General features: G+C 36.9%; 1 protein-coding gene across 13 annotated transcripts in view; it reads left to right on the top strand.

The window, feature by feature from the left end:
* MIA2 (MIA SH3 domain ER export factor 2) overlaps nucleotides 1-16045 on the top strand; it is a 122369-nt gene that overhangs the window by 41151 nt on the left and 65173 nt on the right. For 5 of the 13 annotated variants that reach the window (XM_037834889.1, XM_037834885.1, XM_037834887.1 and 2 more), the window contains exon 7: nucleotides 10699-10830. In XM_037834889.1, coding sequence (XP_037690817.1) covers nucleotides 10699-10830 — 132 coding nt within the window. Of the gene's footprint in view, nucleotides 1-506; nucleotides 642-1864; nucleotides 1946-2556; nucleotides 2755-10698; nucleotides 10831-16045 lie in introns of those variants that run through there. The other 8 variants (XM_037834894.1, XM_037834891.1, XM_037834892.1 and 5 more) reach the window with 8 other exon arrangements.

Genomic DNA, 16045 nt, shown 5'->3' on the forward strand with positions numbered 1-16045 from the left:
ATAGCTTTGAAACAGGGCCCTTCATAAGGGAAGTCAGTTCCTACGTTGTGAATCAAATTTACTGATTAGCATATTTCCATTGTTCTTGGAAGCTTTCTGCAGCTATCACAAACACTAAAAACATATTTCTCCATTTTCTTTAAAGCAGGTCCTGTGTAAGACAGTAAAACCCATGTGTACTTATGGAGAACAGTCTTTGAACTTTTACATGGTAAAAATTAAATACTTTAATTGAAATGAATCTGTTTCTCACAGACCCATAAATATAAATAGTCACATGTATTAATAGACTGTAGAATAAAATGCTCTTTTTTGTTTTATTAGTTATCAAATTCAGGATTAGCCCTATTATAAAGAGGATGAGAATATATATAATATTTAAAAAAATACTACAGTTAAGAAGTAGCGATGCCCATGAAATTGGATTTTGAGTTGGTAGTCAAAACTCCACCTGTTGCACCCCTTTACCACACAAGTGTCAAAACAGGATCAGTCAGTGTGGAGACAGAAGAGTAAAGGGCACATTAGAATCTGGAATCTTTCTCAAGGATAAGAGGTGCTTAGGAGAGCTTTTGTTTACAAGTTAGGATATTTTAACATGAGCTTTTTAAAAAATGGAATTGAAAGATCCAGAGGAAGAGGTAAGTTTCTATATGACTACTAAGTGTATAGAAAAGAAATTAGGTTTGGAATCTGGTACTGAGTTTGTTAAGTTTTGCTATGAGAGAAGCTTTTAGATTTTTCTTTTGGATTTCATTTATTCTTTTGTCATCAATCTATGTTTTTAATATTTGGATTGTAATCGCCTTAGGTTAGGAGGGCCAAGGGGTACCTTTTTTTTTTTGATGTTTTATGTTATAAATAAACAAGTCCTAACAGCTGAAAGTGATTATGGAGTTCCCTGAAAATGCTTCCACCTATTGACGAATTTTTAGAGTGATAACAACATTCTAATCAATGCATACATTGTTCCAGGATTCTTTGAAGCTCAAAACATCAACTTCTGATTTTGGTTTTGTTTTGACTTTAATAAGCCAACCACGTAACTTAATTTCAATACACTGTCCAACACATTTTAAGGTTGTGTAATAACTTAAACATGGAGAATTATTAAGCAATTTCTGCTACTCTCTGATTCTGGAAGTTCCTCAAACTCTGTAGGCTGATGTGGCAAACCAAGAGATAGCAGTTTAAGCTTCAAAAAGTAGGCTGCATTTTCATCCTAACAATCCCTTGCTGTGAACTTCGGCCATTTATATATACTTTTTGGCCCAACAGTTCTGTTGCTACAAGAACTTTCATTAGGGAAACCTAATTCTGTTAATCTCTTGCTTAGGAAGAAGTATCTTCCTTTTTTTCTTTTTCTTTTTTTTTCTTGAGTTTCTTCATTGAGGATTAGCGTTGGAAGGCAGAATTTGGAGTGAATTATTTTGATGGCATTGAAGACTTAGGAGAGATGGGTTATCTTTTACATCTGTCAGCTAAAACCCTCTGCCCACACAAATCCAGCCCTTGGTACTTTATTTGACAAACCTAAAAATAGGGTCCTAAATTTAGTGGGTAAGTTGCTTCTTTTAGCTCCCCATCTCAATGGAGAACAGTGTACTCCCGGTCAAGGTCCAAACAGGCTTGATTAGCATTTAGGTAACTAGGAAATAATGGAGTCTAAGATAGTTCTGTCCGGCAAGTGCCCAGGTGACTCAGGTAAAAAAGTCTGTAACCCTCTCCAACCGTCCTCTGTTCGGTAGACTGGACCCGATCGTTGTTCTCTCGCGTGGGAGAGGTTAAACTTTGTCCAGACCACAGCTGACCTGCGATGCCTTCCTGTCCAAAGTATAAAGTCCGGACACGGCTGGCAGGACGCACCGGTGCAGGCCCCGCAAGCCGTTTTCTGACAGGAATGAAGGCAGCGGCCGGTTTCCCTGGGCCGGAGAGGTCCTCCGGGGTACGACGCTGTCAGGGGTCCCTGCGGGGGTGCAGATGGCAGGCTCCAGGGGGCAGCGAGAGGAAAGCGCTGGGGGTTGGGGATGCGCCAGCCCTGGGCAGAGGGGGTGCGTCGCGCTCAATCCGCCCGGCCGTGCTGAGGGGCCTCCCGGTGAAGCCTCTCACGGCCCAGCTGAGTCGGGGGCCCTTAGTCCACAGCCACTGCCTTCGGGACTGGGCGGCCCCACACCACAGCGCAGAGCCAGAGGCTGAATCTCACATTCTGAGCCTGATCCCCTGACCTTCAAGGGTGGGTGGCTTCGCCAGGTAGAGAGCCGGCCCCTTTAAGAGCGAACGGCCCGGACACGTCTACGAACCTCGCGCGAAGGAGGAGGGGAAGTTTATTGCGACCAGCGCTTCCCCGCCTCCACGCGGCGACTCGGCTGAAACCAAACCGAGGGGGAGGTGTGCGGCGAGGTGAGGAGCGTCGCAGACTCGCGCGGGATGAGTTCGGACCTACGGAGTCTCGGGATATAAGTGTAAAGTGCGGGCCGGGTCTCCAGGATTGGTAGTAGAGTGGGCATGTGAGGTCTGTCGGCGCCTCCTGCATGTCCCACGTCCCCCCAGCCGGCTCCGCAGTGGTCTGCTCCGGTTGCCTGGTGCGGGTGCAGGTTCGGGTTCCGGACTGAACGCTGTGCGTTCGCCGGCGTTTGTTGTGGCCGGGCAGGCGACGGCTACGGTAGCGGTAGCCGAGGCAGCCTTGGCGCCATGGAGGGGCCCAGGGCTGCCCCTCAGCCGTACTTGGGGCTGGTCCTGGAGAAACTGCGCAGGGTGAGTCTGGGCGCGATCAGGGTTACGTGGCCCCAGAGTCGCAGGAGCCGCTCAGAGGAGGAAGGAGTAGCCTCTGGCTTTGGGGTCTGAACAACCGAGGTCCGAGGTTCCTATTTCAGTCCTTACTTGTTGCCGGGCTCCGGCCTGCGTCTGGGTGGTAGGGTACGTGGTGGAAGGGTACCTGGGGATGAGAGATACAGAGTGAGCTTAGCTGGGTTTTACAAAGGTGTGGTAAATGTTTCCCGATTCTTAAAATGAATTACCCTTCCTGTCATGTTATTTATTTTGAGCATGGGTCAGTGACACGTGGTTCCTCCGACACTGAGAAACTTGAGGACCAGTCCTCTGAAATGAGTTCCTTTCAATGATGAAACTTCTCATTGTTTTGAAAGGACATCTAAGTTTGGGCAGGGAGTTGGGATTCTAATTATGAATTTCTTTCAGTTAAAGAATGCCTTCCATAGGTAACATTCTGTGTCTTGTTGATGTAAGATTTGGAGATTTCCTCAGGTTTAGTTTTATGATCAATTTCAAAGAACTTTCTCCCTGTTTATAGGTGTTTTTGTTGACATGTTTGGGGGTATTTATGTCGGCGTGTTTTTAAAAAGTTTGCATTAAAATATTTAAAAATTCACTTAAACGATGAAGCAGTTATGATTATGGTTCCTTTTTATGTGAATAAAAATGTGATGTTGCCATGCTATTTATTCATTCATTTCTGCATTCATTTAACTCTGCCTTGTGCTCCTATGTAGGTGAAAGGAACTGCTGTGTGGAGATTTTAAATGTAATAGTTTTGGCCACTAACATGCAATGTCTGTTAAAGGAGAGAAAACAAAACAGTAGTACAAAGTAAAAAGTTATAAAGTGTTTACCCCAGTTATACACACCAAGTGTTAGGGACACTCAGGGATGGGAGAGATTACATTTTCTTGAATGGTTAGAGAGAGCTTCCAGGTTAAGGGAATAGCCTAAGCAGAGGAGGTATTAAACAACGATGGTGTGTACAGGAAACTACAGGCTGAATTACTAGAGTGAAAAGTGGACTCAAGGAGTGGTGGCAGTGATGCTTGCTGGAGACATAAGTAGGCTCCAAGTGCTATAGGTTATGGAAAGCCATTGAAGTATTTTCAATAGTTAGACTTTCAGTTTAGACAGATCTTTCTGATAGTACCATGGAGGTTAGATGTAAGGGGAGACAACTAGAAACAGGGCCTAAGGGAGAGATGACAGAGTAACCATAGGAGGGATACCAAAGAGGGTACTGGATGGAGGAAATATTTAGGAGCTAAGAGCTAAAATGGGTAAGACTTGATAATTCTTTGGATGAGAAGGTGAGAGAGAAGTCTTCTAGACACTCGGGTTTCTGGCTATGGCAACTTGGTCCTTAACTGAGACAAGGTTTATAGAAGAGAGACATACCGTGGAGTGAGAAATGAGATTTGTTTCCACATATTGGGCAGGTCCTTTTTAAATCTAAAAACAACAGTAACCTTAGGTTTTTCAAGACTGGCAATGGTAAGAGACATGGAGAGGGGCAGCCAGATTTTGCAGCATTTTCTCTAGTCCTGTGAACAACATCTTCACGTTGGAGGTTTTTTTGCTATGTGCAACTACCCTCACCATACTGGCCTGGGGACTAGAATGGCACAACACTGCTCTGCTTAAAAAATAATAATAAATTTAAAAAATTTAATTATTTAAAAAGTTAAAATTTTTTTCTATTAACATAATTTACGTAACATAAAATTCATCCTTGTAAAGTGTCTGTATCCTTGGGATTCCTTGGTTTGTCTCTCTGCCTCCCATTTCATGGTGATGTTCTCTCTTTATTGGCTTTTGTAACTTCTGGGTTCTTTTTATAAGTCTTTCAGTAAAATAGATTAAGATCCACCCTGATTCAGTTGGCCGCACTGAAAAATAAGTAAAAATGGTATATTCAAAAGACCCTATTTACAATGCATTCACACTCACAGGGATGTGGATTAAGATTAAGAACATGTGTTTTTTGGGGTACATAATCCAGTTTACTAAAGTGTCCATTTCAGTGGTTTTTAGTATATTCACTATGTTGTGCAACCATCACCACTACAATATTCCAGAACATTTCCATCACTCCAAAAAGAAACCCAATGTCTATTAGGAGTCGGTCTCAGTGCTCTTTTCCCCATCTTTTTACAGCCTTGAATCTACTTTCTATCTATGAATTTGCCTTTTCTGAATATTTCATATAAATGGATTCATACAATATATGGTCCTTTGTGAGTCGTTTCTTTCACATAGCATAATGTTTGCAAGGTTCATCCGTGTTGTAGTTTGTAACAGTACTTCTTTCCTTTTTATGACTGAATGATTTTCCATTGTATAGATAAAGCACATTTTGTTTATCTAGTCATCAGTTGATGGACATTTGGGTTGTTTCTACTTTGGGCTGTTACGATTAATGCTGCCATGAACATTTGTGTATAAGTTTTTGTGTGAACATATGTTTTTGTTTCTATATCTAGGAGTAGAATTACTTCATCATATTTATTATGTGTTTAGCTTTCTGAGGAGCTGTGAAATTGTTTCCACAGAGGCTGTACTATTTTACATCTCCACCAGCAATGTAGGAGGGTTGTAGTTTTCTACATACTCTCAATACTTGTATTCTGTTTTTTTTTTTTTTTTAATTATCTCCATCATTGTAGTTTTGATTTGTATTTCCCTAATGCCTAATGATATTGAGCACCTTGACATGCTTATTGGCCATTTGTATGTCTTCACTGGAGAAATGATTATTCAGAGCCTTTGTCCATTTTAAAACTTGGTTATTTGAGTTTATTGTTGAGTTATAATACCTTTTATATATTCTGGATTTTAGAATTTTATCAGATAAAAGCAATCTTTTACCATTATATAACCTTTATCATGTTGAGGAAGTTCCAGTCTATTCCTGGTTTTTGTATGTTTTTAGAAAGGATGATGAATTTTGTCAGATGCTTTCCTGTGTGTATTGAGATGATAGTGTGGTTTATTTCCCCTCCATTCTATTAATATGGTGTATTATATTGATTTATTTTTGTATGTTGAAGTAACCTCACATTCCAAGGATAAATCCCACTTTGCCATGGTATGTAATCCTTTTGACATGCAGCTGGATTCAGTTTGCTGGTAATTTTTTTTTTTTTTTAGGATTTTTCCGTCTATGTTCCTCAGACCTGTTGGTCTGTGGTTTTCTTGTGATGTAGTAGTGTTTTTATCTGACTTTGGTATCAGGATAATACTGGCCTCTTAGAATGATTTAGTAAGTGTTCCCTCTTTTATTTTTGGAAGAATTTGAGAAGGATTTTGTTCATTCTTCTTTAAATATTTGGTAGAAATTACTAGTGTGCCCATTTATCCTGGAGGTTTAAAAAAAATTTTTTTTTTTTGGATATTTTTGATTACTAGTTCAATCTCTTGTTATAGGTCTGTCAGATTTTCTATTTCTTGAATATGTTATGGTGGTTTGTGTGTTTCTAGGAATTTGTCCATTTCATCTAGGTTATCTAATTTGTTGGCATACATTGTTCATGGTATTCTCTTGTAATTCTTATTTCTACAAGGGTTGTAGTAATGTCCCTCTTTCATTCCAGATTTTTGTAATTTGAGTCTTCTCCTTTTCTTTTCAGTCTGGCCAAAGGTTTGTCAACTTTGTTGATTTGTTGTTGTTGTTGCCCTTTTCAAAAACCAGCTTTTGGTTTAGTTGATTTTCTCTGTTGTTTTTCTTTTCTCTATTTGTTTATTTTTGCTCTAGTCTTTTTTATTACAGCTCTAAATTTCTCTCTGAGCTCTGCTTCCACTGCATCCCCTCTGTTTTTATAAGTTGTGTTTTGTTTTCTTTCATTTCAAGGTATTTTCTAATTTTCCTTGTGATTTCTTCTTTTATTCATTGTTTGAGTGTTGTTCAATTTCCACATATTTGTGAGTTTTCCAAATTTCCTTCTGTTATTAATTTCTGATTTTATTCTGTTGTGGCTAGAGAACATACTTTGTATGATTTCAGACATTTGAATTTATTGATCTTGTAAAGACTAATAGATGTTGCATCCTAGATAATGTCCCATGTGCTTTGGAGAAGGATGTGTATTCTGTTATTGGGTGGTGTGTTCTGTAGCTATATGTTACGTCTAGTTGGTGTCTAGTGTTCAAGATTCCTGTTTCCTTGCTAATCTTCTAATTGTTCTATCCATTATTGAAAATGGGATTTTGAAGTCTTTATTGTTGAATTGTCTATTTTTCTCTTCAGTTCTGTCAGTTTTTGCTTCATGTATTTTGGGGCTTTGTTGTTAGGTGCATATATTTTTATAATTGTTGTACCATATTGCTGGATTTACTCTTTTTTCATTATATAGTTTCCTTCTTTGACTCTAGTAACAATATTTGTCTTAAAATTTTTGTCTTATATTAGTATTATTACTCCAGGTCTCCTTTGGTAATTCTTTGCATTGAACATCTTTTTCCATCCTTTTGCTTTCAACCTATTTATGTCTTTGAATCTAAAGTGAGTCTCTATAGATAGCATATAGTTTTATGTCTCTTTTGTTTCTCAATTCCTAATTTCTGCCTTCTTTTTGTTACATAGATATTTACCAGTGTACCAGTTGAATTCTCTTGTCATTGCTTTCTTTTCCTAAATATTTTTGAGTTATTTTCTTATTGATTGCCTAGGGGATTATAATTAACATCTTAATTTATAACAGTACAGTTCAGATTAATACAACTTAATTTCAAAAACTTTATTTCTGTAAAGCTCTGTCTCCCTCCCCCCTTGCCATCAGTGTCACATTTTACATCTTTGTATGTGTGCCCATCAACAGGGATTTGCGATTATTAGTTTATGCAGTTAATCTTTTAAGTCACATAGAGGAAAAGGAGTTACAAACAAAAAATACATTCGTAACCCTGCTATGCTTTTATTTAGCACAATAGCCCAGGCCAGAACATGATTTCTCTCGATTCCTCAATGCAGTTGAAGCAAGACTGGGACATTTTAAGTAAAACTTTGCTAAGTGTTTGTGATAATAAAAGAGAAGAAACCACAGAGAATAAGATACAGACAGATAATTGGCCTACATAATATGCTTTGCTGTCCGAGGTCCTAAGCTCTCCATTTCTAGCACCTGGCTTATTTTTATGTTCTGGGCTCCATTATAGCACCCATCACTATCTTACACAAAGTCTGAGTTCCAAGATAGGATGACCGAGGTAGTAATAGGGATTTCTACCAGCTTCAGATCAAACTGATTTCCTTATAGAGGATTCCTTTTGGAGAATTTGTTTTTAGAGGATTCTAGATTATTGACCTTACCAATCCCTAACTCCTCATGAAGGGATATACCATTTGCAGGATTTTTCCCCATTTCAGTAGAACACAAACTATAGCAAATATTCTTCTGTACGAGGACCCCACCAGGACATCCAAGTAGGTTTGTGTAGTATTTTAAAGCTCAGGGTTGGGAGTTGCAGATTAGTGGTGAGTTATCATTGTAGTGGTAATTGAAACCATGAAATTGGATGAGATTATCTAAGGAAAATACGTAAAAAAAATAGTGCCTGAAATATAATTTGTCAATAAATATGGAATTAGTGGATGGATGGATGACTGAATAACAGCTCCTCATGAGGTAATTATTTCTTTTGCAGATCCTGTTTCACCTTGTTCAGTGAACAGGTGAATTGTCTTAACTCTTTTTAGATCAGATGAATCTAAAGCTTTTCTAGTTTCTTTTTAGGGGAGATTTCTTTTCTTTTTTATGGTCACACGTTTCCTTTTATGTAAAATGAAAAGACCCAAGAAAATTGGGAGGCACACTAAGAACTTGCTTGCAAATAATGAATGAATCAGTCTTTGTTTTAAACTTTTTAGTGGGTTTCAATCAATTACATGGGAAAAAATCTCAAATTTTTAGCAGGCCTTATGTAAAGAGGAAATTGTTTTCAAGCTTTATATCTTGAAAATACGTGGAACTTCCTGGAACTTTGTAATATAATCAGGAATTCTCAGGACCTGTATGTTAACATTCTGTTATGTTGTCTTTATTAATATATATTATGTTTATTTGAAGTTAAGTGAAAAAACATTTAATTTAGCCTTACTATATTTTTTTCCAACTTGTTTCTTTTAAAATACTTGGTTTAATCTCTTTTAGTACTTGTGTTTTTGGAATGGAATAGTTTTAAAGTTTTCTGTGATTAGTGACTACCTTATTTCATGGAGGGTAACCCATCACTTCTAAAATTTATTACCAGTTTACCAGGTCATGTGCAATTCTATATTGCATTACAGTTACTGGTGTTTAATAAATTTGGTTATTCCCTCTATACTCTAGTGAGATAGGGTGCCTATATTATAGTTAAAATGTAGGGATGAGAAAGCCAGAATAATTAAGAGCAGAGCAATGGAATTGAGATGAATCCTAGAGACTCAGATTCTTTGCTGTTCCTCAGTCTACCAGGTCCAAGCAGATCAAGTCTTTAGCCTAGAATTTACCATCTCCTCTTAGAGTAGAAGAGCTGATGAAATGCTGTGGAATCTAAGAAATATCATTATGTTAAAGATTACTTAAAAATTTGGTCTGAGAGATGCTTTTAGAATTGTCCCTTAAAGTGTAATAGGATTGTAAAGAAATCATATTGATTATTAGATTTTTGAGATAGTGTGTGTTTTATATTTTGAATAAATTAGATGAAAGTAAGATGCTTGGAGGAAATGTAAACTGTGAAGAAAACTTCTTTTCTCCCCAGTATTATGTATTGTGTGATAACTTCTTTTTCCAGAGGCATAAATAAATATTTTTATTATTGATTAACTAGTAATGTCACATTTTGGTGAATTGGTAACCGGGGTCATGTGGGAAGAGTCAGAAGCAGAGGTCAGAGAAAGGGATGCTATTTTAGAAATATAATCAGGTTGATTTGATACAGGTTAATGAGTTATGGATAGCAATTTAGCAGGAGTATATATATATATATATGGATCATCACTATAAAAAATTCTGTTGGAGAATAGAATAGCCATTGTAGACATTGTAGAATGTTTTTTCGGGGCAAAAAGACCTAAAAGGGAAGATTTTTTGTAGAGGTTTTGGGTTGAACTATGGGAAGAATCAAACCTGATCAGACTTTAGCTTGTTCTTAAAGGGATATTTTTCTTTTTTTACTCTGCCTTCCTCCTTTCTGTATGAATAAGTAATGGTATCAGAGAACAGAATAACACCATTGGATGAGTATGAGTAATGAGTTGAGAAAGGTGAAATACAAAAGGAACTGTAAAAACCTTAAACTGAAGATCTCCTGGGGAGGTTAAGTAATGTGGAAAGACCTTGGCTACAGGGCTGTGGTCCTTGGAGGAGAAATAAAAGAAGTTAACCTTTTTTGAGTACCTACCTGCCCTGCATGTTCAAACAGCATTCCCAGTTACAGAAAGACGAGGGAGCTGGCGGTAGGGTAGAGGGATTTAAATTCCAAACCAAGCTCTATCCAGTGGTTTTCAAACTTTTTTTTCCCCAAATCTGCAGAACTATTTTTCCCCCTTTGGGAAAATCTTATATGGAATCCCAATATATTCTACTGATAAAACCTAAACTGGTTGAAATCAGGGTAAGAAGATCTGAATCTCGGGTGGCTCAGCTTTTTCTTTTGCCTTTTCTTCTCTTGCTCTTATCCCCTGAAGCTCTGTGGCACCTCTTTAGAATTTGAAGATCCTTGCATTTCACCATGCTGCTGTGCTTTATCACTTGGTGATAGTTGCAAGTCACCAGAAAAATATACTCAGTTACCTTCTGTTTGGTGGTGATCTGGTAGCCCATTTCATTAAAAGGATGTTAATAGAGTCGATCACATAAACTTGTACCTGTGTTTGTAATCAACACTTTTTATCAAAAGTGCATGTTTAAGGACTCCATTGTCTTTGTCTTGAAGGTTGTGGCAGTGTTGCCTGAAGATATGAGACCAAGTCCTAGTCCTTACGGTTTTCCACGGGAATTGGTGATATGTACAGTTATTGTTGGATTTTTTGCTGTTCTCTTGTTTTTGTGGAGAAGTTTTCAATCGGTAAGTAACCACTGCTCTACTAAAAGAACGTTCATTCCTATGGTCTGTTAATTTCTGATGGATATAGTAGGAGCAAGTTCACAGAAATGTTGCTATATTAGGTAACTTTCTTGGGGTAAAGTAGGAACATGTTGGAAGTTAAGCAGTTATCTTAGGTTAGTTGTCTTTTTCTTACTCCCTTGTTATGGTCTCTTTGAAATGTTCTTTTATTGTATGTTTGTTTTCTTTTTAACTTTTTTTTCATACAGTTGATTTAAAAAAGAAGGGAAAGTTAAAAAAAAAAAAAAAGAAAAACAAGGAAAAAAAAAGATGTAGTGCCCCTTGAGGAGCCTGTGGAGAATGCAGGGGTTTTCGACTACCCCACCTCCATGGTTGCTAACATGACCACAGACATAGGGGACTGGTGGTTTGATGGACTGAGCCCTCTATCACAGGTTTTACCCTTGGGAAGACAGTTGCTGCAAAGGAGAGGCTAGGCCTCCCTATGGTTGTGCCTAAGAGCCTCCTCCCGAATGCCTCTTTGTTGCTCAGATGTGGCCCTGTCTCTCTAGCTAAGCCAACTTGAAAGGTGAAATCACTGCCCTCCCCCCTACGTGGGATCAGACACCCAGGGGAGTGAATCTCCCTGGCAACGTGGAATATGACTCCCGGGGAGGAATGTAGACCTGGCATCGTGGGACGGAGAACATCTTCTTGACCAAAAGGGGGATGTGAAAGGAAATGAAATAAGCTTCAGTGGCAGAGAGATTCCAAAAGGAGCCGAGAGGTCACTCTGGTGGGCACTCTTATGCACACTTTAGACAACCCTTTTTAGGTTCTAAAGAATTGGGGTAGCTGGTGGTGGATACCTAAAACTATCAAACTACAACCCAGAACCCATGAATCTCGAAGACAGTTGTATAAAAATGTAGCTTATGAGGGGTGACAATGGGATTGGGAAAGCCATAAGGACCACACTCCACTTTGTCTAGTTTATGGATGGATGAGTAGAAAAATAGGGGAAGAAAACAAACAGACAAAGGTACCCAGTGTTCTTTTTTACTTCAATTGCTCTTTTTCACTCTAATTATTATTCTTGTTATTTTTGTGTGTGTGCTAATGAAGGTGTCAGGGATTGATTTGGGTGATGAATGTACCACTATGTAATGGTACTGTAAACAATCGAAAATACGATTTGTTTTGTATGACTGCGTGGTATGTGAATATATCTCAATAAAATGAAGATTAAAAAAAAAAAAAAAAGAACGTTCATTCTAAGTTTTCTGATTGAACAGGTAATATGGGGTTTAATAAAAAGTTATGTGGGTTACTCATGTAAATATATGGCTACTAGAAACTTAGTATGGATTCAAAGGAATTTATGTAGTTGTAAAAATTTTACAGAATGTCTTTGTAGAAGTATTCTACTCCAATATTAAAACCCTACGTTTTATTTTATTTATTTATTTATTTTGGGGTGTGTTTGTTTTTAATAATATACTAAACATCTGTGAACACACCAACTAACTTATAATCTAAAACATTGATTGTTGTTTATATTTAGGTGGTTCTCCTTTGTTTTGTCTCCCTGTCTCCCTATACTAGAGGTAAACCCTATTCTGAATCCTGTGTTGACTATTCCTTTGCCTTTTTAATTTTTTTAAAATGTTGTCATACCTACATATATTCCTGAAAAGTATGGTATACAGTTTAGTTATTTCCAGTTTTATTAAAAGAATATCATGCTGTATGTCATCTTTTGGAACTTTCTTTTTTTATTCCATCCTGTACTGCTAAGATTCATCTATATTTTTGGATAAGGCTATAATTTCTCACTTTACTATAGAATATTGCATTGTATTGCATTGAGTACACTATAGTTTATTTATCTATTTTATGGCCTTGGGCATTTGGCTGGTTCCCAGGTTGTTTCTGATGCAAACAGTGCTGCTGCTGTACACATTTTTACATGTATATTTGTAGAAGTGTCTTTTGGGAATATACTGCGTGTGAAATTACTGGTTTATGGGGTATTTTCTGGTTTGCTAATGCTGCCGTTAAGCCAAATACCAGAAATGGATTGGCTTTTATAAAAGGGGTTTATTTGGTTACACAGTTATAGTCTTAAGGCCATAAAGTGTCCAGAGTAAGTCATCAACAGTCAGGTACTTTCACTGGAGGATGGCCAGTGGTGTCTGGAACACCTCTGTTAGCTGGGAAGGCACATGGCTGGCGTCTTCTCCAGAGTTCTGGTTTCAAAATGGCTTTCTCTCAGGACGTTCCTCTCTAGGCTGCAGTTCCTCAAAAATGTCACTCATAGTTGCTCTTGGGGCGTTTTTCCTCTTTCAGTTTCTCCAGAGCAAAAGTCTCCTTTCAACGGCCGTCTTCAAACTGTCTCTCATCTGCAGCGCCTCTTCTCAGCTCATGTGCCTTCTTCAAAGTGTCCCTCTTGGCTATACCAAGCTGGCTCCTTCTGTCTGAGCTTATATAGTGCTCTAGTAAACTAATCAAGGCCCATGCTGAATGAGCGGGGCCACACCTCCACAGAAACTATCCAGAGTCATCACCCATGTTTTCCTTTTGCATGGTTTTTTGTTTTCTTATTTATTTGTAGAAGTTCTTTGTATATTCTTGATGCTGTCTTTGTTTGTAATGTGTTTTGCAAATATCCCAATTTGAAATATCTTTTCATTCCTTGAGGTGTTTTCTGATGAACAGAAATTCTTGAAGTTTTGCTGTTAACACTGAAGTGCTTACTCCATCTGGAGTTAATTTTTTGTCTGGATGAGGCAGAGACACAGTATAATTTTTTCCCAGAGGAATAGCTGTTTTTTTCAGTTTCTTTTATTGATTTGTCTCTCCTTTCCCCACATGTGCCATATTAGGTTTCCACGTACATGTGGATATTTTCTGCCCTCTTTATTCTTTTCATTGGTTGTTGTTGGAAACATATACATGAATATTATTTTATCTTCATCCATTAGGTCAAGCTTGCTAATTGACTAACTGTGTTGTTCCAATATTTTATATGCTTGTTTTTAATTTTTTCTTTGATCTATCAAGAATGAAGAAAAGTGTACTGAATTCCATTGTGATGGGGGATTTAGCAATTTCTTCCTGTTCTGTCAATTCTTGCTTTATATTCTTGAAGACATTTTGTTAGGTGCATCCATGTTTAGAACTGCTATATCTTCTTGGTGAATTGAACCTTTTGTCAATATATTGTGACACTCTGTAATGCTTTTGTCTTAAGATACCTTTTGTCTGATGTTAATATAGCTACACTAACTTTCTTTTGGGAGATATTTGATATGTCTTTTTCCATCTTTATGCTTTCATCCTTTCCATGGCCTTCTACTTAAGAAATTAAGAATTTTTTTTTTCCCATGTAATCTGACAATCTGATTTTGCAATAGTGAGTTTAGTGTATCTACGTATATTGTAATTATTAATGTATTTGGACTAGTTTCTTACAGCTTAGTTTATTAATTTGTCTACTTTTTATATGGTTCTTTTACATTTTTAAAAAATTGATAAGTAAATCTCTGCTAAGAAGAGAAGAACCTTAGCAGAGTCTCACATCCCTTGGTTTCTCCTTTCACTTTCCAACCTATATCATGTTGTTATAATCTACAATTATAGTTTTGGGTTATTAAAGGTATATATCTTTTTCTTTGCTTTGCTCCTAAGTTTCTCCACCACTCCTCCCCACCACTCAAGACAATAACTTATATTACCAAGGTATGTGATCATCCTTAATTGACTTAACTCTTGCAGTGTCTCCTGGATTTAATTCTTCTCATAGTGTGGGTCTTTGTGTGGCAAACTTCTTGAGACTTTACTTTGAAAGCTTGAGGATGTTTGAATTAAATCTTCACACTGGAATAGTAATTTGTCTGGCTGTAAGCATTCTAGGTCCAATGTCCTAGCTTTTTGATATTTTAAAAACCTTGCTGCCTTGTCTTTTTGCGTCTTATGTTATTATTGGAAAATCTACTGTCAATGTGATTCATCTTCATTTGTCAGTGATCAATTCTTTTTGGAATCTTTTAGAATCTTTTAATATTCTTATTTCAATATAATGTATCTAAGTATGAATAGTTTTTACTTTTTTGGATTTCTTCTTTAGAATTCTCTGGAGTCTTTTTAAATTTTTTCATTAGCGAAATTGTGGGTTTACAGACCAATCATGTATAAAATGCAGGATTCCTGTACACCACCCACCACTGATGCTTTTCATTGGTATGGAACATTTGTTACAAATTGATGATAGCACTTTTTTGTAATTATACTTTTTTTTAACAGTATTTATCTTTGTTACAACTGATGAAAGATTATTAAAATAGTATTATTAATATTGTCCATAGTTTAATTTAGGTGTGCCGTTTTTCCATATACCATCCTATTATTAACACTTTATATTAGTGCTGTACATTTGCTATAATTCACGAAAGAACATTCTTATACTTGTACTATTAACTCTAGTCCATCATTTACAGTGGGGTTCACTGTGTTACACAGTTGTATGTGTTATCTTTTAATTTTTATTCTAGTGACATATATGACCTAAAGTCTCTTCAGAATCTTTTAATATGAGAACTTTTATCTTTTTTTTTTTTAATTCTGGGAAATTTCTTCTCCATTTTTTTTTTTTTCTTTTTCTTGGACTACTACTGTGCCCTTCTACTTTTGACCTCCATATCTCTTAACTTTTATTTTTCAATTTCTTTATGTTTTCCTGTTACCTTTTAAGAGAGTTTTTCAATTTGATGTTTTAATTCACTAATTTATTCATCTGTATCCATACTACTGTACCTAGTCTTTAAAATTTTTCCTTTTTAATTTTTATCCCTATTTATTTCCTTCGATGATTTAAGTTCCCATTTCTTTTTTACTTAATACTTGCTTATGTATACATTACCTCAGTCCTAAGACTGATCTCCTTACTAATGGAATTTTTCCTTCATTGTTTGAGACAGAGAGAGAGGTAAAAGAAGATTTAGTTTACAGTTTATAGTCAGTTCAGATCCATGGCACTATGGTAACATTTCTCAAATTGTGTTATTTTGGATATTAAGAGGGATGTTAATAAAGAGTTGCTGAAATAGGTGGTTTTAGGATGACATGTTGGGGGAACAATGGGTTAAATGAAATTAATCAGGTATCTTTTTGGCAGATTTATTTCAGAGTCTTAAATATGCTAATGTACAATGTGAATCTTCAATAAGGAGACTTT

This window comes from Choloepus didactylus, chromosome 4 (genome assembly GCF_015220235.1).
Source record: "Choloepus didactylus isolate mChoDid1 chromosome 4, mChoDid1.pri, whole genome shotgun sequence".
Lineage (NCBI taxonomy): Eukaryota > Metazoa > Chordata > Mammalia > Pilosa > Megalonychidae > Choloepus > Choloepus didactylus.